Below are 22,075 nucleotides of genomic sequence, written 5' to 3'. Positions count from 1 at the left end.
CTAAGGGCATATAGTTTCAAATTGCATGGATTGGCCCTTCTTGGTTTATTTAGTTTCACTTATGGGACTGATGTCAAACGATATAATAACAATAATAATTTAATAAAATCTAAAGATCTCAATATGTTTAAGTGGTTGATATGTTTCACCCAGATGAGATAATTCTTTTAAATGAATTGTTATAGAAATATGACAATACACCCAAAAGAATGAAACTGAATTAGCAGTTAACTCTGTCAGACATCTCATTCTGTTCAAAAAATCAAATGTACTTTTGTTTAGGCAGCTGTTGAACCTGCAAAGAATTTCAAATATTTAAGATTTCTACGTGAAATATTGCATATCGATGCGAATTTCTAATGATCATGTCTGTTTAGCATGAAGAAAATGTATGTGTTTGTTTTGCAGGCTAGTCAGAAGTCTCTTTTTGAGCTGCAGTGGATTAAATCAAATGACAGAGCTAATTTATCTCGACTGTGTTAGATCAAGTGCACTGATGGTTTTTGAAACTTTAATCATGTGTCTTGGAGATCAACATACAAATGGAGAACTGGATGAAGAAATAAATGCAGAGTACTCGGCTCTGAATTCCAGTGACACTGCAAGTACCCAACATACTGCACTACATAAAAATGAAATGCAGCACAGTTTAAGTAGGTTTTATGCAGTTCTGAAAGAATCACACCCCAGGAAGAAGAAAGCTAGAAATATAGACATCCACCTAAATGTAATAAACCTGTTTCTCTGCATGGCATTTATGTGCATCAGTCAAGAGCCTGAATCTGATCGTGACTCTGTTAATGATTCTGAAGATACCTCAGGTTATGATAGCACAGCCAGTGAAGCTCTGGATAAAATGCTTCCTCACTTATCACCAGACAGTGTTGTTTTACCTTCAAACGAGCAGATCAGACGGGCAACGGATGTGTGGTCTGTTTGTCGTTCAATCTACTTGAAAAATATAGTGTTCCAAAAACAGTTCCATAAACTAGGTGGTCTGGAGGCCTGTCGTAGATTGCTGACGATCATCATTCAGAAGATATCCAAAATAATTATAGACAATGCAAAAGAAAATAAAGAAAGAACGTTAACTCAGTGTGATAATCCAGAGGAAGTAGAAATTTCTTCGTTTTCATCATCAAATCCAATAGCTAAACAAGACGAATCATATGTCAACAATAATGAAGAATCAACTAAACCAGACCGTGAAGTTGTTCAAGAATCAGCAGATCAATTTGACAAGCAGGGTATTTCCATAGGCGGCGAAGAAGATTGGGAATTTGTGGAGCCAGAGCAAACTAGAACAGAGGAGGAATGGGCGTTGCAAAGCATCAAGCTGCTGGAAGCTTTGTTGGCCATCTGTTTACACGCTTCTGTTCCTTCTGGGAGAACTGATTCGGAGCATTCTCCACAGGTACACTTTTCATTAATGTGTCTAGATTCCTAGTGGCATGATACTACATGTAACGCAGTGTAGTAGTCACTACGCCACTATTCTGTTCTATCTTGTTGCCTCATGGTAGTAATTATGGTAGTGGAATCACTTCTGGTTCACAAATGCAATTCTTAAGAAATTTTGAGTTTGTTAAGACCTGGAAAATGGTCACTTGTTATCTATCCTTGTGATTATATATGGTGTAAAATAGAGAAGTTAATTTTGTTTCTTTACAGTTTGTGTAGTGTCCAGAAGCCCAGGGGAAAGAGACAAAAGGTTGCCAGTGTTGCACTTTTTTTTTTGCACTGGACTCTCATGACCATCATTTCAACTTAAACACAATCCAGTTTTGACTTGATAAATCAACGTAAAATTTTGATTGCTATTATTGTGCAATCAAAAATATATGTTCTTGGAAGATGTAAAACTAATAAATTAAATCTTTTATACTTTCGATTACTGAATCTGCTCCATGTTCTAACACTAATAAGTCCTATTTCATTTCCTTAATCATTTTTGTTTTGAATTGTCCCTGTGTCTATCGTCCTTGCCCAGGCTCCTGGCTTTCAAAGCCTCCTCAAAACCTGCTTGATTGAAGTGCTTAGTTTTAAGCGGCATATCAAAAAAAGTAGAGAGGTTTAGAATGAGAATTAAAGAGTTACGGATGTTGTGTTTGAAATTTACATTTTTATTTCTTAACCTCCAGAACCTTTCTGTGGATGAAATATTGACCGAAATTCGAAACCTGTTAGTTTGTTCGGGTATAGTTGATTCTCATCTAGCCAAGCCCCTCTTCGATTCCTTGCAATGTGTAGCCTTGGGAAGAAGTACTCCAGTTGGCTGTTCCATTGAGCAAGAGAGGAAAAAGGTGATAACCTGGTTTAGAAATATGTACAATACCCATCGCAGTTTGCTTGTTGTGAATTAACTTATTGATTGCTGTGTACACTGTCAAAATGTTATTTAAAATAATGTTCCCACTCAACCAAAAATCTATGCAGGTGCAAAGTATTTTCATGATCTTTTTTTCTGGTTTCCTTTGCTATTTGAGTAAAGGGCAAAATACTTCCTCAAAGGCCTTGAGCTCTGAATTGGTAGCAAAAGTATTACAGTGCTGAATGGGTTGAGTAGTGCAATATGTATAAGGAACGGTAGATGCTAGTTTACAAAAGAAGAGACAAAGGGCTGGACCAAATCAGTGGGGTCAGGCTGCATCTCTGGAGTGTAGGTGACATTTTGGATCGGGACCCTTCAGACCCTTATTCACAATCAGTGTGAATGGGGGGGGGGGGGGGGGGGGGGGGGAAGAAAGCAGGAAAGTATATTTATGTGTGTACACCAAGAATGAACTTAAACAGGAATTTTACAGCCTATTTAACTTGTCTTCAATTGATACTATGTTGGTTTTACATTGAGTGTATATTGATAGCACTGAATCAGCCAATGAGTTGTTTAGACAGTGCATATGTCCCACAGCAGGAAACCTTCAATTTCTTAGGAAAGAGTTTGTTTAAAAGCACAAGATCCAGAAACCACAACTTCTCCCTGTGAAAACAGTAATTTCTAAAAAAAATACTGAAAAGGAAGCCAGTTACATATGAAACTTGTGATTCCCACCTTTAAGTGACAAAATAATTACTGTCATCTCCATTTGGTGTACTCATTTGTGGAGATATTCATGAAATCCTTTCTATAAGATATGGAATGGGGAGGCTGCCCGAAACGTCAGCCATTCCCCCTCTCCAGAGATGTTGCTTGTCCTGCTGAGTTACTACAACATGTTGTGTCTATCTGCTGAAAGATTAGGCAGTAGTTTTTAAAAGAGAAGTTGAAATCAGGGGAAGATATGGAATGGGTGCTCTTCCACTGGTTTCTTTTCACAGGGAGAGCGAAATTTATAACCCAAATCATTTTGAAGGTGACTTGCTTGAGTGCGAATCTTCACCATCTTGAGGTCCTCACGATTTTTATTCTTGCCACATTCCATTGTTGGTCCTCACTGAATTCAGCAGTGGAGTTGTGACCACTCCTATAATTTCCCAGTAGTTGCGGTGCAAAATTTGGTCGCTGAACCAGGTGAGTCTTAGCATAATGTCAGTGACACCATTTGTTTCCATTTAGAAAAATGAATGAATTTAAACCCATGTAATTGTTTTATTTTGTTTTCCTAAGTCTATTCAAAAGCCTATTCATTAGTTTTATTTTATTTTACCATTTAATTTTAAAAAGGGAATTTAAAATAAGATTACTTTTAATAGCTTATGAATATTTTTAAGTGCTTAATTGTTGCAGGTTTTCACAAACATTCAAAGTATATTAACCCAGTTAATGTAAGATTGCGTCTCAGCCAACTGCCGAAGTTTTTCCAGGGGTGGTCTTGCTTTTTGGTAGACAGGTCATTCACCACAAAGATCTCTCTCACAAGAATCCACATTTGGTGCTCAAATTTCATAATGGGTCAGTATGTGTAGGAAGTGTAGCAGTTGGATGTGGCTCACCACTCACTGACATAAGCTGGACTGAGCCATCCAAGGGGCGGCTTTACTGTACCACACTTCTGCAGCAGGAGACCTAGAAAATATATGTTAATGCTCGGAGAAAATAAACGAGAGGAAAAGGTAGATACGATATACAAATTGTTGAACGCCATCTCTTAGTAACTGGTCTTCAAGGACAGCAACACTCTAGTGGCACAACTGCTGCTTTACAGCATCAACAATCTAGGATTGAATCTGGCTCAGGATATTGTCTGTGTGGAATTTGCACATTGTTATGTGGGTTGCCTCTAAATGCAGGGATTTCCTCCCACAGTCTAAAGATGGAGATGTTGAGAAGTTAATTGGTTATTGTAAATTACCCCAATGTGTAGTTGAGGGGTAAAATCTGGGGAAAGTTCATGAGAATGTGGGGAGAATAATAATGGGATCTTGCAAGGTTAGTACACATAGAGCAGTACATAGAACATAGTACTGCTCCATGGGCGGCACGGTGGCGCAGCGGTAGAGTTGCTGCCTTCAAGCGAATGCAGTGCCGTCAGAGACTCGGGTTCGATCCTGACTACGGGCGCCGTCTGTACGGAGTTTGTACGTTCTCCCCGTGATCTGCGTGGGTTTTCTCCGAGATCTTCGGTTTCCTCCCACACTCCAAAGACGTACAGGTATGTAGGTTAATTTACTGGGTAAATGTAAAAATTGTCCCTAGTGGGTGTAGGATAGTGTTAATGTGTGGGGATCGCTGGGCGGCGCAGACTCGGTGGGCCGAAGGGCCTGTTTCCGCGCTGTATCTCTAAAAAAAAATCTATGTACTGCTCTTTGTGGCCCACGATGTCTGTGCCAGACATGGTCAAATTAAACTAATCCTTCCTTTCTGTGCGTGATCCATATCGCTCCATTCCTTGCATATTCATCAGCCTCTCTGAAAGTCTCTTAAATGCCACTCTTGTTTCTGTTTCCACCACCACCACTCTGGCAGCATATTCCAGGGCTTGTGGTGGATGCAGATGCGATAGTGATCTTTGTGTTAAAAGAAAATCTTGCTCCTCTCATCTTAAACCCATACCCTTTATTTGGAATGTTTACCCTGGTGAGAAAAGATTATGAATATCTACACGATCCATGCCTCTCAATGTTATAAGTTTATATTACTTCTCTCCTTAGCCTCTGACACTTCAGATAAATCATTCCATGTTTGCCAATCACTGCCTGCAGCTAGTCCAGGCAACATCCTATTGCTTCTGCTTCCACCACCACCCCTGAAATATGGTGCCAGTGGTGTAGTGGTGGTGGAAGCAGACACAATAGTGGTGTTTAAGAGGCTTTTAGACAGGCTGATGAAAATGCAAATAATGGAGCAATGTGGATCACATGCAGGCAGAAAGGATGAGTTTAATTTGACATCATCTTAGGCACAGACATCGTGGGCCTAGGCTGTTCCGTGCTGAACAATTCAATGTTAAAAATATTCAAGATCCTCAGAGGCACCAGAGGGTGCTTGTGATGTTTCCAGTACAGTAGTAGACCCTCGAACAAGAAAACATGTCCAGAACGGAACATACAAAGTGGTGCAAAGGAATTTCATTTTGCAGAGAATGGTGTGTCTTCGGAATTCCCTTACTCTGCAGGTTTGCGGAGGCTTGATTGTTGGAAGCATTTAAAGAGGAGGTAGGTTGATTTTTAAAAGATCAGCATCTTCACTGCTATGGGGAATGCTCAAGACGATGTGTGGCCTGAGGTTTGATCAGCCACGATCATATTGAATGGCTTGGAAGGCTTGAAGGACTTTTTTGTTCCTATTTTGTGGGGGTCTTTAGAAGAGAAACCATGTTTTCATTAACTTTCCAGTGTTTAAGGATGTGACAAATAAAGGGGTAAAATCTGAAAATTCTGCAAAAAGTCAGCTGGTCAGGCAGCAACTTATGGAAAGACAAATACTTTAATGTTTCAGATCATTTTTGTTTTGGCATTCTGTAACTGGTGGAGTGCCACAGGGATCAGAGATGGGGCATCAATTATTTACAATCTATGTTCTCGACAAGGATGAAGGGCTTGTACTACAGCTGATTTACTAAATACAAAGCAAATTTGCTGATAATACAAAAGTAGATGGGATTAACAAGATGTGATGAGGATGCAAAGAGCCTAGAAAGGGGTGAACAGAGCCTAGAAAGGGATATAGATAGTTTAACCAAGAGAACAAATTGTTAGCAGATGGAAATGGGGTGGAAAAATGAGATGATCCACATTGAAATTAAGAATAAAACATTGAAAAATGAAACAAATTATTTGAGTGGAATGAGACTACAAAGTGTTGCGGTACAGAAAGAGCTAGCATCCTGGCACATGAAACAACAGTTGGTATGCAGTTACAGCAAGTAATTGGGAGGACTAATGTTGACCTTTATTGCAAGGAGTAAAGAATGAAAAAATAAGGACATATTGATGCCTCTTTAAAGGCACTGGTGAGACTTATATGATTTTGGGGTTCATGTTTAAGGAATAATATATTTGCATTGGAAACATTACGTTGATTCCTAAAAAGGAGGAGCATGTTGAAAGGTTAAAAGAAGTCAAGCCTATAAATCATTGGACTTCAGAAGAATAGATGGTGCTCTAATTGGATCGTATAAGATGCTGAGCGGGATCAATCAGATGGATTCCAAGTTGTTTCCCCAAGTGGCGAATCTTGCGGGGAGAGGAGGGCAGTGCATAGTTTCAGAAAAAGGAGATGCCCAGTTTTGACAGGGATGAGGGATTGTTCAGATATTACCTCGGATTCAAGATGTTTGTATATATCTATAATATCCTCATGGACATGCCTATCATTTTGAATACAAGGAAGACTCTCTTGGTATGTAATCTGATTTTTACTGCAATTGCTGAAAAGTGAAAAATTGATTTAGTTCATGTTAATTTGCTCTAAATTCCCCACGTTCCTCACTGTGATGGAAGGCAATAAAGTCCAATCGTCTTCCTCTTTATTCTCCCATGGTCGGGGCAGTCGAACCCTCCGCAGTCTGGGCGATCGAAGCTACCCCGTCAGGGCAATCGAAGCTCCCTGTCAGGGCAATCGAAGCCCCCGCGTCAGGGCGATCGAAGCTCCCGCATCGGGGCGGTCGAAGCTCCTGCGGCTTGGAGTTCCCGAAGTTGGTCTCTGACCAGAGACCGCGGTCTCTGCAATGTTAAAGTCCCGCAGACTCCCGCGGTAGAGCTCAGAGGTTGGTCCCTGGCAAAGGGATCGCGAGCTCCGTGATGTTAAGTCCGCAGGCACCCGCGGTGGAGCTCCCGGTCATTCTCCAGCAAAGGCCGCCAATTCCTCGATGTGAGGCCGCAGTGCGGACAGAGATACAATACGGAAAAAAATCGCATCTCTGTCGAGGTAAGAGATTATAAAAAGTTTCCCCCAACTCCTCTCCACCCCCCACATAAAACAAGCCAAAGAACACTAAAAGCATACATTTAACATGCAAAAAAGAACAAAAGGACAGACAGACTATTGGTGAGGCATCATTGCTGGTGCCACCCATTGGTACAGACGTCCAGCCTGAATACTGTCCTTCCACCACAGCCCTCCGTCTTCTATCAGTAAACCAGTTTTTAATCCATATAATCCAGATCACTGTTAATCCTGTGCATCTTAATTTTTTTGGATCAGCCTACCATGGTGGTCTGTATTAAATGACGTATTAAAATCCATATAAAGAACATCCACTGTCCCATCCTCATTGATCACCTACATCACCTCCTCAGAAAACTCAATCAAGTTAGTAAGGCACAACCTACTAACTTGCTGACTGTCCCTACTTACCGAAGGTATCACAAAATGCTGGAGTAACTCAGCGAGTCAGGCAGCATCTCAGGAGAGAAGGAATGGGTGACGTTTCGGGTCGACAAAGATGGGATGTGGTTGGAGACAGGAAGACTGGGAATGGGGAGGGGAAAGAGAGGGACAGAGGAACTATCTGAAGTTAGAGAAATCAATGTTCATATCGCTGGGGTGTAAGTTGCCCAAGCGAAATATGAGATGCTGTACCTCCAATTTACACTGGGCCTCTCTATGACAATGGCGAAGGCCCATGACAGAAAGGTCAGACTGGGAGTGGGAGGGGGATTTGAAGTGCTGAGCCACTGGGAAATCAGGTTGGTTAAGGCAGACTGAGTGAAGGTGTTGAGCGAAACGATTGCCGAGCCTACATTTGGTCTCGGCGATGTAGAGAAGTTGACATCTAGAACAGCGGATACAATAGATGATGTTGGAGGAGGTGCAGGTAAACCTCTGCCTCACCTGGAAAGACTTTGGGTCCTTGGATGGAGTCGAGGGGAGAGGTAAAGGAACAGGTGTTGCATCTCCTGCAGTTGTAGGGGAAAGTACCTGGGGAGGGGGTGGTTTGGGTGGGAAGGGACGAGTGGACCAGGGAATTACGGAGGGAACGGTCTCTGCGGAAAGCAGAAAGGGGAGGTGATGGGAAGATGTGGCCTCCAATTATCCTACAACATTTCCGTCACCTCCAACGGGATCCCACTACTGGCCATATCTTCCCATCACCGCCCCTTTCTGCTTTCCGATGCATATTCCGACCAAATGCAAATTGGAGGAACAGCATCTCATATCTCGCTTGGGCAGTTTACACCCAGCGGTATGAACATTGACTTCTCCAACTTCAGATAGTTCCTCTGTCCCTCTCTTTCCCCTCCCCCTTCCCAGTTCTCCCACTGTCTTCCTGTCTCCATATAAATCCTATCTTTGTCCCGGCCCCTCCCCTGATAGCAATCTGAAGAAGGGTCTCGACCTGAAACGTCACCCATTCCTTCTCTCCTGAGATGCTGCCTGACCCGCTGAGTTACTCCAGCATTTTGTGGTCCCTACTTACCCAATTCTCTTCCAAATGGGAGTAAATCCTCTCTAGAAGAATCCCATCCAAAAGCTTTATTTGGATGGATCAGATGCATCATCAATTGCATGTTGATGCATGAACAACAACATAGAGTCCTTTGCAAATTGGTTTAAGACACAAAGTTCATGTTTAGTGTGTTAAAGAGAAATTTGGATTGGTAACTGTTAATTGAGTTTTCGTCTGCTTTGCGAACAGTATGTTGTCTTCCTTAAACACAATTTGAAAAATTGTTTAGCTTGTGAATGAATTATAGCTCTGCAGGAACTGAGTTGTGTCCTTCTGCAGTTGCATTTTATGGTTAGTTTTATATTGAGAATAGCTTGTGGGTCTTGGCTCAGTTGTAGCACTCTTGAAATAGAAGGCCATGGTGTAAAGCCGTCTTGAAACTTGCGCACACACTTAGTACCTTTCGCTGATCAGAAGTCTTATCTGCCTTCATGATTGGTGGCGGGTATCATGTTCTAATTTTAAAAACTAACTAGGGATTCTTATATCCAATACTTATGTGCCCATAAACATCACAAAAGTAGATTATAAAGTTAATGGTTACATTGTTTGTAAGAAATTTGAGTGCAAAGTAACTAATGCTTGCTAAATTACAGTATGATATCCTTACTCCTTTGAAACCCTAGAGTTTTGAGTCTTCGATCCCTCTCAATTTCAAGGCTATAATTCTTGCGGTGGTACAGAAAAAAAGGGAAATATATTGTTGAAACTAGTATATTGCAACCTTTCCATCTTTTCAATCTTGTACTCTTGCTGTGAATAATCTAATTGAAAATTAATTTGATTTACAGATTGCATTTTCTAATTTTAAAATGGAATGCTTATTTGAGCATTGTTTAATATGCTCATTAAAGCAAAACTTCATTATTTTTCTACAGCAGCGGAAAATGAATGATGAGACAGGACTACAGATGGGTGATTTTTCAGAGGAAACAGAGGAACCGCAGTATTACACGATCAGACTTTTTGCAGAAGAGGAAGGGTATGAGGCTGATAGTGAAAGTAACCCAGAAAATGGTACAACCAAGGATGAAGGTAAACTTGGAACAATTTTTTATGGACTTCACTTTCTCTTACTTTGGTAAACTTTGCTCCAGGGAAGAGGCACATTGCAAATGAGTGATTGCTATGTTTAATCACATTATCCAACTTCAACACAAATTACGTAGGTCACTATTTAAGAAGTTACAAAGGGCACATCTTATGATGGTTTATGCTCTGGCAATTTTTAACTTGAAGAGTATCAAAAATGTGATTAAAATGGCAATGTTATTCATCAAATGCATATTTTTCATACCAAAAATGTTGAATTCTGCAGATATGGACCTAAAGGGGGCACGCCCGTCTAGTATCCCTCTAAACCTCTGATAAATGCAAATTGTAAAACAAAATGTTTGCTGTTTCTAGTAAGTAGTGGCAATAAATTGGTTACAGAATGTAAGTCAAAATTCTGAATTATTTGCTACAACTAGAAAAGGGAAGTGAGAACATGGCCAATGACGACAAAGGGGAAGTGAGAGAATAAATGAGAAATAAAGGGGTTAAGAACTGGTTTCTGGCATACATAGATTAGCCTTTCAGCTTTGCTCGTTGACCATAAATAGATATTTGTATGCTAATTAAGCATGAATAACAAAATGCCCACATTTTGGATGTGTCATTGGAATGGAACAAGGCAAAGTGGGATTGGGTGAATTCTTGTACTGGCTATTTGCCATGACTCATAATTAATACCCTGGAACTTTAATTTCCCCATCAGAGATCTTTCTGCAGTTTCATGCATCCTGTTTTCCCTGTAATACATGAATCTATTCACACAAACCTGCACAAATATCCCTGACATGAATTCAAAATATACTAACTCCTTCCATTGTATTTTAATGTCTCATCTTTTATTTGCCCCTTTGTCTTTTCCCTTTACATTCCTCTGGTAAGAAATTCACATGTTTTACTGTTACTGATGTGGATTTATCTTGATGTGGTTAATTTTTAATGTTCAATGGTACTTTATTGTCACATGTATTGAGTATTACTATGCATAAGCACAAATGTAGTTAAGTACACGTGTATAGGAATAGTATACTGAGGCAGTATGCATGAGTTGCCATGTTTGGGAGCCGTTTTTCAAGATTCAAGTCCAAGTCTGAAAGTTGTTACAAATGTAGAGTTCTTCACTTGGCCAGAAAAGCCTGCTGTCCTGGCAATGCTGAAGGGTCGGCCTGGCAATGAGAAGTTGGTGTCATTCCACTGCTGCTCCACCACTCCGTACCGCTGCAGGCAGCATCTGATCCCCGTGGTCGGCCTCCTGCAGTAGCACCCAATCCAATCGAGACCCAGGCTATTGCAGGGCCTTCAGCGGCCTACTTGATGGATGTACTTCAGTTATCCCTCAGTGTGAACATAGAACATAGAATAGAACGGTACAGCACAGGAACAGGCCCTTTGGCGCACAATGTTTGTGCCAAACATGATGCCAAGTTAAACTGATCTCATTTGCCTGTATATGATCCATAGTCCTCTACTCCCTCTCCTTCCATGTGCCCATCTAGATGTTTCTTAATGTCATTATTGTATCTCAAAGGATTATGAGAGCAGATACATTGAATATAAGGCAGAGACAGAAATTGAATAGTTATCAGAGATAGGTTGAAATGCAGGGGTGAAATCACAGTCAGATTGTTCATGTTCTTATAAGTGGCAGGGAAGAGCAAAGAGGTTAAATTGTTTGTTCCTTCTAATCCAAATTGTTCAACTACTTCCAAACACAAATGTATGTTGGATTAAAGTGTTAAAATCAGCAAATTCTACTTCTTCTCTGTATTACAGATGTAAAGCCAGAACTCTCTTTCTTGACTCAGTCTTCTGGTAATCCTGCCGAGAGTATGTTGGGCAAGTTGGTGTATCCTGATATCTGTATTCTGGAGCTCACTCTGCTAAGTGTCAACAGTCCTAGCCTTGATGTCCTAACCCATGTCTTCAGGAGCCTGCTGGAGATTGTTCAACACAATGAAGAAAATGCTGCCTCCATTTACCAGCAGGTAAAAATTGAGTATGAGTGGGGAATAAAAGGATGCAAAAATTTAAACGTATTCGAATCTTGATGAAATATAATCACCTGCATTCAAATGATATAGTAATTTTAATTTATGAAATTAAAGAAAACAACACCAGATGGCCTGTTATCCCTGTAGAATATTCAGTAATTCAAATGAGTGATTTGGATTGCAGTCAACTCTTATTTAATGTATTTGCTCTTCTATTGTATGACCTGGAACTGGTGCAATTTATTCTACTTTAGTGGATAATAATTAAGAAAACATTTCTTTGTTTTTACAGCAAAGGAACAGGCACCAGTTTTTATTTGATCTGTGGCCTGCATTACTTGTTTCTTCCCTTCTGTTCATTGTCTCTACCAGCATACCCGTCTGTGGCTTTTTAGAAAAATAAAATAACCATGCCAAAAATGGGGATAGGTGTTCAGACTGGGGACATTTCAATCTTAAAGTATTTATCCGAGGAACATTTAACGGTGTTTTCCTGTCTGGAAGGGGAAGTAGAAAGCAGGCAGCTGGAACTGGCAGGTTGTTCCTGCTATTTGCGAAGAAACACAATTAGATAATAAATGTAAGGCATCCACCTCTTATCTTCTGCTTTATTGACTTGGATAACTAACTAATTAAGTACAATGCTGGAAATGGTTTGAACTGACCTTATTTCAAAAAAGAGAACTTTCTTTTTCAAGCGAAATGTAAATCTGCATTTATGACAATTACTATTTTTCATGTGTTTTGCTTTTATTTCAGGGAGCAGTAACAACTATTCTAAGTGGTTTTCAGAATATTTTGAGCCAGTCTGGGATAAATTTGGAGGGTATGTGTAAACTTTATTTTGCTGAGCTTCTAATTGTATTTATTAAAGTGTATCATTAGTGTGCAGCAATATGTTCTGTCTGGAAATGCGATAACCATTAGCAGCTCACCATCAATTCCATGACCCAGTAATCATTTTTGCTTGTTTATACAGAGTGCCAAGCAGTACTTGTGGAATTATTGGTGACTTTAACCAGATCCAGATTGTCAGCAGAAGAATTAGCCTTTTTTCTGAAATTGTTTTTGGAAAAGACCCCTCCAACTGTGAGTACTAATTGTTTTATTGAAAATGTATTCCAAAGCTGAATTAATCTGGCAACCAGATTAAGAGAGCAAAGAAGAAATTAAATTGTCAGAAATTCAATTTTGTGCACAATACACAGGAGAATTCATGGCAGAACATGCTAAAAAGTACTGTTCTGAATGAAACCATGACGAAATATTTAAGGCTCCAAGCTTCCAAACTACAAAACATTCCAGTTTTATGGGAGAGATTGGGGGAAAGCCAACAGCATCTCCCTGGAGATGCAAGGAATTGCAGATGCTGATATCTTGAGCAAAACATAATGCTGGAGGAACTCAGCAGGTCAGGCCGCATCTGTGTAGGGAATGGTGACTTTTCAGGTCGGGACCCTACTTCAGACTGATTCTAGTAGGGGGAGAATGCTGGACAAGAGAGGTGGGTGAACAAAGCCTGGCAAGTGATAGGTGGTTACAGGTGAAGGGGGTTGATTGTACATTGTAAGTGAGTGACAAAGACTAGAGTGAAAAGGAGACAAAAGGGTGCCAGATAAAGAGGGAAGGGGAATGACATGTAAAACCAGAGAGATGGTTACAGATGGGAGGTGGGGGGGGTGGGGGGGGGGTATAAAATGGAAGTGAGGAACTCGGGGATGGGAAATTAGTATACAAAGGAGGGGAAAGCAGGGTGACAGGAGAGGTGTAAATAGTGGGAGAAATGGGTGCGCACCAGGGCAGGGTAGCACAGGAAAGAGAGAGGAGGAAGGGGGTATAACTTGAAATTGGGGAATTCAATGTTCACACAGTTGGGTTGTATGTTACCCAATCATAATATGATAGCCGAGTCAGGGGATATGGGGAGAAGGCAGGAACGGGGTACTGATCGTGCATGATCAGCCATGATCACAGTGAATGGCGGTGTTGGCTCGAAGGGCTGAATGGCCTCCTCCTGCACCTATTGTCTATTGAGGTGCTCTTCCTTCCAAGCAAAATATGAGGTGCTGTTCCTGTTTCTGGTATTTTTACAGCTGTGATCTTTGAGAAAATTCCATCTAGGTAAATTTTAGCTCATTTGCCTTGCATCCTTTCTGATTCTAAACGAATAAAATATATGTCCACATCGTCACCCCTCCAGGAGAACCATTAATAATTTAGATAACTCTACTCTAATAACCAGTATCTAGTTTATTCAAGGAATGTGTGTTCAATAGGCTACTAGTTTGATGTCAATGCATTAAAAAGAAGAAGAAAGCAGTGGAGGGTAGCATAACAAATGATGAAATGAGAAAAGGAATAAGTGAAACACTTGTTTGGAATTAATCTTGTGTTTCATTCCATTCCTTTGCTTTATGATTCATTGCACCATAGTTAATTGTAGATTATTAGGCGTGGTGCTCCAGAGATTTTTAAAGCAGCACATTGTGCTCGCTGCGGCAGATAGTTCGGAAGAGTGTGGCTGCCCCTAGGTTCGGAAGGCCTGGACTTAACCTGGGAAATTAGAACATATGAAGTAGGAGCCCTCGAGACTGCTCTAGTATTTAACAAGATTGTGGCTGGTCTACCTACCACTTGAACATAATTGTTCTGCCTTATCCCATACTTCTGATTCCTCTAACATCCAGAGATCATCTAATTCCATTTATAAATGTACAGAATGACGAGCCCTCAGCCTTTTGGGATATAGAATTCCATAGATCCTTCACTGAATGAAGAAATATCTCTTCATTTGAGTGTCTACCCTTTATTTTGACATTGTAGCTCTGAATTCTAGACTCAGTCAGAGGGAGTATTATTTCCCCATATATCTTGTTGGGTCCTCTAACAATTCGGTGTGCTTCAATTGCATCACCTTTCATTATAAACTACAGGCCTAGCTTACTCAGTCTCTCCTCGTATGAAGAATCTACCATTCTCCGGAATCAATCTGATGAATCTTTGTTATACTCTTTCTATAGCAAACACATTTTTTATAAGCCTATCAAAATTGTACTCTGATGTGGTCTAACGCTCCTTATTGTAATGACATCTTTACTCTTGTACTTAAATACTTTGCCTTCATTTCCTGCCGAACCTGCATGTTGCTTGTCAATGACTTTTGTACAAGGACACCCAGGTCTCTTTGTGCATCAAAAATTTCCTGTCAGTTGCCATCTAAAAATAGTCAGTAGACGTGTTACTTTCCTGAGTAAGAATGCCAGTGTATATCTTACTCAACTCCAGCTCTTTACTCTATGTAGAATTTCAGTAAATTATTTTTTAATGTTTTAGATTATTTATGAATACATTTTTATTTTCAATTTGCACAATAATTTAAAACAAGATTTATAGTATTTAATTATTTCTGAGACTTTGTAAAATTGGTCCAAGGATTTCACAGAAATGTATTTTCCACTGCATCTTTGCTTCCTGTCAGAGTACAGGACCAGCTGGAGCCGTGCTTGCTGCCGTGGTCTTGCGAGTCGCACGGACACCAGTTGTGCAGAGAGTCAGCTGAATCAGCCTTCGGCATCTGGCCCAAATAAGTATGGATAGGTGGGGATTGTAATTGGCAGTGCAAATGCAGGGGCTCCAGGCAAAAATATAAATATTTTCCTATTGCTATCTTCATCTGGGAGCCATTACTATAAGATTTGTACAATAAAATATTGAAGAATTGGTATTTGTTTTTATATTTCAGAAAATACTGCTTGGAGGAATTCTGAGCATAGTGGAAGCAAATATAAATATGGTCCCAATGCAGTACCTTGCATTCCCAATAGTATCCAACTCTAAAGTTTTCGGTAGCATTTCATCCATGCAGAAATCCAGTTCTGCCATCAGTACCAAGAGCTCTAACCCTCTAAAGCGTGTCAAGATCTCACAAAGCAGAAGAGAGACAAAACCTGAGAGATACATCCACCAATTATCATCTCCTTGGCACGTGGCTCCTCTCCACTTACCAATTGTAGGTCAAATCTGTTGGCCACATATGTCGGATGGCTTTAGTGTTTCACTGTGGTTAAAAGTGGAAGTACCCAAAGGAATGGATGTGTTAAATACAGTTAAAAAGCAAAAACGAAATTTGCTAGCTACTTCCAGAGAGAACAGTGTTGACACCACTGGTAAGAATAGAATTAATTATTCTATTATATTGTGAATTGATAACTTATGTGATGGAGTATTGTTTCAAAATAATTTTCATGAAAGACTTTTAGGAACGAGGAAACGTACCACATTGTGCAAATTTGTGGGCAATTTAACTTCTGTTGTTTGACTCGTATTTCTGGAGTGGGATTTGAATTTACTGAGCCAGAGCAGATACCTCATGAGTCATGACCTATCATCCTTTCAAAGGTGGCAACAATTGAGCTCAAAATAAAACAAAGCCTACAATTTTTGTTAGACTTCAGTTTTTACTAATCTTTATTGAAAATTATTCATGGTTATTCATTCAAGTTTCTGACAATTTTAATGATAGCTATCTGCATTGCTTTCCCCCACTGTATTAGTAACATGGTTGCAATATGTGCCTGCTCATCTTTCCTGGTGATGCAAAAAAAATATTTTGTTTTGCAGAAGAAGAGAAAACAACAGGCTTATATTACGATAGTGATAAACTGATTGAAGATGATTGTCTTCATGTAATTTCATTGGGGTCTAAAACAATGATGCTGCAAGTTTGGGCTGATTTGAACACAGCTGGCTTTATATTCAGGTGGAGTATGAAATTCTGAAGTATAATGGGATATAGAATGGGATATATATCTGAAATCAATTGGCTGAATTGTTTTTGTTTTGCTTCAGATTCCAGCGTCTGCAGTCTTCATGACTATTTTGATAAAAAGTACTGCTATTTAAAATATGGACGATACTTAATTAATTGCCCAATGCTTGCTCCCGTGAATTTGTGGGTCTTTTGATGGTTTTGGAGAGCCTTGAGTAACAAATCATTAAGAAAAAGTATTATAATGTTTTGGAATTGATTCCTAATCACCATGCATTGTCACTTCTGTGAATACAGTTGGCTCTCAATTCAAATAATAAAGATGCATGGGATGCATGAAAAGTAACTTGTTTTCCTTTTGCAGAATTTGCAATGATTCAAATGATGACTTGAAAGCAGGGATTCTGGCACAGGCTGAGTCACAACAAAATATTATAACTCCGGGCAAATGGCAGCACTTAGCACTTACCTACGCACAACAGTCGGAAAACAAAAAGAATGTTAATGGCATGCTTTCACTTTGGATATCGGGGCAAAGGTATATTCTTACAATCCTCTCAAATCATGTTAAAGCCTTCGAATAAATTACCAGAGGATATAGATTTAAGGTGAGCTAAAGATTTGGAGACCTGAGAAAATTTGTATTTTTCTCCCCAGTGGGTAGTTTTCCAAAAAAGACATTGGAAGCAGGTACTCTGAAAACATTTTTAAAACATCTGGATGAGCACTTGAATCAATGATGTTTTTCTGCTGTATAAATCTATGACCTACATAGGCAGAAGGGTTCTTATACTAAGAATGTAGTTGAAAAATCTGCAAAAGAGCTAGAAGAGTGATGAAGGGAAAAGTTCAAGCAGCGAGATGTGATTTTGTCTGTACTGCATTAGAGAGATATGGATGAGAGAGGGGTCGCTGCAGGAGGATGTGCAGAAATAACAGGTTACAGAGCTTTTTGGACCACCATTTTGTAATCATTATGAATAGAAAATGAGAAAAACATTATATTGATTTTTGAGTGGTGGATGTTGTTGGTAATGCCAGTATTGTGCATCCCTCATCCTTGTTTTAGTTTAAATTTTTAGAGATGTAGCATGGTAACAGGCCCGTTGGCCCTCCGAGTCCTCACCGATCATCGATCACCCGTTCACACTAGTTCTATGTTTTCCAACTTTCTCATCCACTCTCTACACACTCGGGGCAATTCACAGAGGCCAATTAAGCTACAAACCCACATGTCTTTGGGATGTGGGCAAAAACTGTAGCACCCCTCAGATGTCCACGTGGTCACAGGGGAACGTGCAAATTCCACACAGACAGCATCCAAGGTCAGGGTTGAACCCAGTTCTCTGGCTTTGTGAGGCAGCAGCTCTACCAGCTGTCTTACTGTGCTGTCCAATGTGAATATGGTGGTGAACCATCGCCTTCAATTTATTGTGGTCCTTCTGTTGAAGTTACTGCCACGATGCAGATAGTCATTCAATCCGGAAATTAGACCAGCAACAATACGGTGTAATTATACATTCACTCTTTAGGATGATTTGCAACTTGGAAGCGACCAAGCAGTTACACTATATATCAATTATTGGTAATCTATGTTAAATATGCATTGCATGGAGACCCAGCAATGTAGTATTTATTGATAACAGTCAACTGCCACAATATTGACAAAGATTTGTTTGGATTTTGATGGGAGGTTTTCTCTGTTTTACAGAAAGCCTGACTTGGCCTTGGTTTACTTAATTCCTCGAAAAAACAGCCTCTCACCTGATGGTAATAAAACATTTGCATTGATCGGCCACTCTGCAGCCCCTCAAGATTCCACCAGGTTAGCTGGAAGATGGAATATTGGAAGCTTGCTTCTTTTCAATGGTAATGATTTGATGAGAAATTCAAGCCTTTATGTGCATTCTCTGTATTTTCTGAGTGAAGGAAAATCCCTTTGAACTAGTTTAGAGCTTTATGAAACCCCAACCGGAAAATTCTAATGCACTGTACAGCATGTACATGAACGAGGTGATTGAATTTAGTTTGATTTCTAATCCTGTACACTGGAGATGGCTGCCGGGCCACATCAGCATATGATCAAAAAAGGCTGTGTCTATTTTAGGATGCAAATCATATTTTATAACAATAAAAAATCTCACTGAACTGTATAATAGCATACAAAACTACTTAAGCATTCATATAAAATTCATATAACTATTTTAAAGTTTTAAGACTGAGGTAAAGATAAAAATTTAAACATTATTGAAAATATTTCTTTTTCAATATAGGCGCCAGGATAGGGCCAGAAGAAGCATATTACTTGTATGTCTGTGGACCTGACTTCACCTCCATTATGCCCTGTAAATTTGGGAAAATTCAGGCAAATTACTCCAAATATGTTACTCTGGAAATTTTACAGTGTGTTCAAGTTAAAGAACTTATCATGAAAAACAAGGAAGTAGACACTGGCCCTCTAGTGGTGAGTAGCTCATTCAAATACCCAACTTGAATGAATCCTCTTTCAAATGAAGTGCTACATAGTTACAATATCACTAAGGAGAATTGAGAATTTTTGTTGCAAAGCAGGTCGGTATGGTCACGAATGTTCTGCCTGATTGAAAGTAGAATTGATAGTTTCAAAAGGAATTGGGTAAATATTTTAAAAGTATAGCTTTGATTGGTTGTGTATAAGGAGCAACGGAGTGGGAAAATTGGACAGCTCCTTTGGGGCACCACCATGTCACCAGTTTATTCAGCTAAGAGTCTGATTATTTAGGGTTAGAGGAAACCCAGACAAATATACCTTGATTGCTATTTTTGCAGGATAGCCTCGCTATTGTTTACAACCCGCGATGTCCTGCTCAATATACCATTTACGAGACTGCTATTCGACCCAAGGGACAAATAAGAATAGTATCAGCACAAAGGCCTTTCAGTTTGAAGGATATCCAGAATAATACCATGGAGCCCCAGAAATTAAAGAGTTTGCAACCTTTGGAACATCAAGAGCTTCAGCGAATCCTCCATAAAATTGGAGGAACTGGTTCATTCATCTTTCTCTTCGCCAGGGTAAGAGGTGTTACTCATGACTGACTTAGCAATGCTGTCAAGTTAATTGCAAAAATAGTTAAATCTGCAGTTATTTAATACAATTTTGCACTGGAAGAATTGTCAATTTATCTGTGTAAACTTAATTTATTTCAGTTGAGAATACATCTTGGTAGACAGTAAGTGAAGATAGAAACGCTACAGTGTGACACAATACCTTATCACTTAGATGTCTGAATTCGTACAGGTTTTCAGTACTGAATATACACTCCCCTAATGCTGGGCCAGCACAATGGCTTGACTGCCCAAATAGTGTGATCAAGATGACCATCCTCCATGTTTTAATTGAATCTTGCAATATAGAGGGGAACATATGTTTTTTTTTGTCACGCTTTCTGTTTGGAACCCTCAGGAAGTGTTGAAGATTTGTGTTATCTAATTCCAGACTACCAAAGCATTACCTGGGGGAGAGGAGCAATGGGACTGCTATAAGTAAATCAGGCTGACTTACACTGAGGATAAAGTTTTGTAATTTTGGGGGAAATACAAACATTTCCTTTTACTAATACGCGACTGAGAAATCACCTGTTTTATTTTAATGTGAAGGATCGAGAAATATTTGTATCTTCTTTTCTATCTAGTCTGTTGAGATAAGTGACTGTGAAAAGACTCAAGCTCTAGCACTGAATGTTATACTGACTTTGACAAAGTACAACCAGCAGAGAATTCAAGAAATGGAAAACTGTCATGGCTATGCTATGATTCACCAAGTGCTCATCAAAACAAAATGTATTGTCGGCTTTCACATCTTAAAGGTATGAAGTACTCTTTACATATATCATTAGATCAGCATCATTTTCAATAAAGTGATACTGAATATCTGATTTAACAAATCAGACTTGATCCATTTGTTTCACCTGTTTTCGCTTCTTGTTACAAACAAAAGGCAGCATTGTGGTTAACATCATTAGCAGGTAGTGGAAAACATATTCTGATCAATCAACCTCAGCGACTTTCACTCTCTCTCCCTTCTCACCCACCCATACATCCAGTTTTCTGATCCAGTCTTTCTCTCAACTGTTTATGCTGCTACAATTCATATGGGTTTATTTCCTGGTCATTTCTGGGAGATATTTACAGCCCAAGATTTGTTGGGAATTACACGGTCTTGGCTTCAACATGGAAAAGAAATAAGTTAAAGCAAAACAAGTTACTTATGTGAGAAGAGAGAATGAAAGAATATCAGACCTATGGGAAGAAATGATGCTAATTTATGAAGATGACAAGTATAATGTGTAAATGACACATCAAGGTGGTGACAAAACACAGAGCAGTAAAGAATGAATAGAAAGGGAGATGGAAGGCATTACAAACAGAAGGTGCAGCAAGATAATCTGTAAATTTGCACCCATTTCTTAAAGCTTTACAATGAAGAATAGTCAGGGTCCTTCTAATCTAAATGGGATTACCCCAGACCTGTTCACCATTATTTTCACCAAAACCAACTCTCCACCCCCTAAAATGCTTTTTTGATAGGTATTTTAAATCATTTCAATCCCTGATGCTGATGAATTGTCAATACTAGTGATTGCATAGGATGCACGTATTGTTGGTCAAAATGACAAAATAACTTCTTGTCTGGTTTGTACTGTTTTATTTTGAATATTACACTGTGCATTTAATTTTTTTGATTAACTGTTATCATATCCAGTTAGAAAAAATAAAATGTATATCTTACAGACTCTACTTGATGGATGTTGCAGTGCTCCAGTACTTAACTTTAAGGAGTCCACAAATCAATTTGAGATTGATACTGAATCCAATGCAGTGATCCAGGATGTGAAGATTCTATCAGAATTGTTACTGGACTGGAAGATCTGGTCCAAGGCACAGGTTTTGATCTACCTTCAATTTTTATTTTTACATTTGTTGCTACCACTGCATTGAAGTATTCTCATTTGCACCGAGCAATAATTATAAAATGACGTACAGCGGCTAACAAAATTTATATTGTTGAAAAACCTAATGAGAAGGAAAAGACATGTGCAAATATTTCAATAAATGAAATGTTTATTGTGATGCTTTCAATTAATCAGAAATTCCCTTGTCCTGGACTGTGTGGGATTAGTTGTTGGGGATTTTTATAAGTCAGTGATCCTGAGACGCATGTTATTCGTTTTGTTTCTTTTGCTCGCTATGCACAAATTTCTTTTTGGGTCTGTTTATAACACATTGATCTAGAACGGAAAATTTTGCATTGGCACAGAACCTTTTTGTTTTTGTTTGGACACAATATTGCAAGTTTATTCCTACAATTGATATGTCTCTGAATATTCTTGGATTTTATTTGTGCATTGATATTTTGGTTGGCTTTTTAAATTGCTACCATAATCTGTAAC

At 39.3% G+C, this 22,075-nt stretch overlaps 1 protein-coding gene across 3 annotated transcripts in view; it reads left to right on the top strand.

Moving 5' to 3' along the window:
- The window catches only part of lyst (lysosomal trafficking regulator), a 170,690-nt gene that overhangs the window by 69,876 nt on the left and 78,739 nt on the right, over window positions 1-22,075 (top strand). For all 3 annotated transcript variants that reach the window (XM_078399124.1, XM_078399122.1, XM_078399123.1), the window contains exons 6-19: window positions 409-1,414; window positions 2,142-2,303; window positions 9,710-9,866; window positions 11,658-11,869; window positions 12,635-12,701; window positions 12,855-12,964; window positions 15,618-16,041; window positions 16,496-16,634; window positions 17,008-17,181; window positions 18,355-18,512; window positions 18,917-19,107; window positions 19,452-19,697; window positions 20,318-20,491; window positions 21,417-21,569. In XM_078399124.1, the coding sequence (XP_078255250.1) occupies window positions 409-1,414; window positions 2,142-2,303; window positions 9,710-9,866; window positions 11,658-11,869; window positions 12,635-12,701; window positions 12,855-12,964; window positions 15,618-16,041; window positions 16,496-16,634; window positions 17,008-17,181; window positions 18,355-18,512; window positions 18,917-19,107; window positions 19,452-19,697; window positions 20,318-20,491; window positions 21,417-21,569 (3,373 nt within the window). The remainder of the gene's footprint in view (window positions 1-408; window positions 1,415-2,141; window positions 2,304-9,709; window positions 9,867-11,657; window positions 11,870-12,634; window positions 12,702-12,854; window positions 12,965-15,617; window positions 16,042-16,495; window positions 16,635-17,007; window positions 17,182-18,354; window positions 18,513-18,916; window positions 19,108-19,451; window positions 19,698-20,317; window positions 20,492-21,416; window positions 21,570-22,075) is intronic.

This window comes from Rhinoraja longicauda, chromosome 5, assembly GCF_053455715.1.
Source record: "Rhinoraja longicauda isolate Sanriku21f chromosome 5, sRhiLon1.1, whole genome shotgun sequence".
NCBI classification, from domain to species: Eukaryota; Metazoa; Chordata; class Chondrichthyes; order Rajiformes; family Arhynchobatidae; genus Rhinoraja; species Rhinoraja longicauda.
This window is presented reverse-complemented; position numbering and strand designations above follow the sequence as displayed.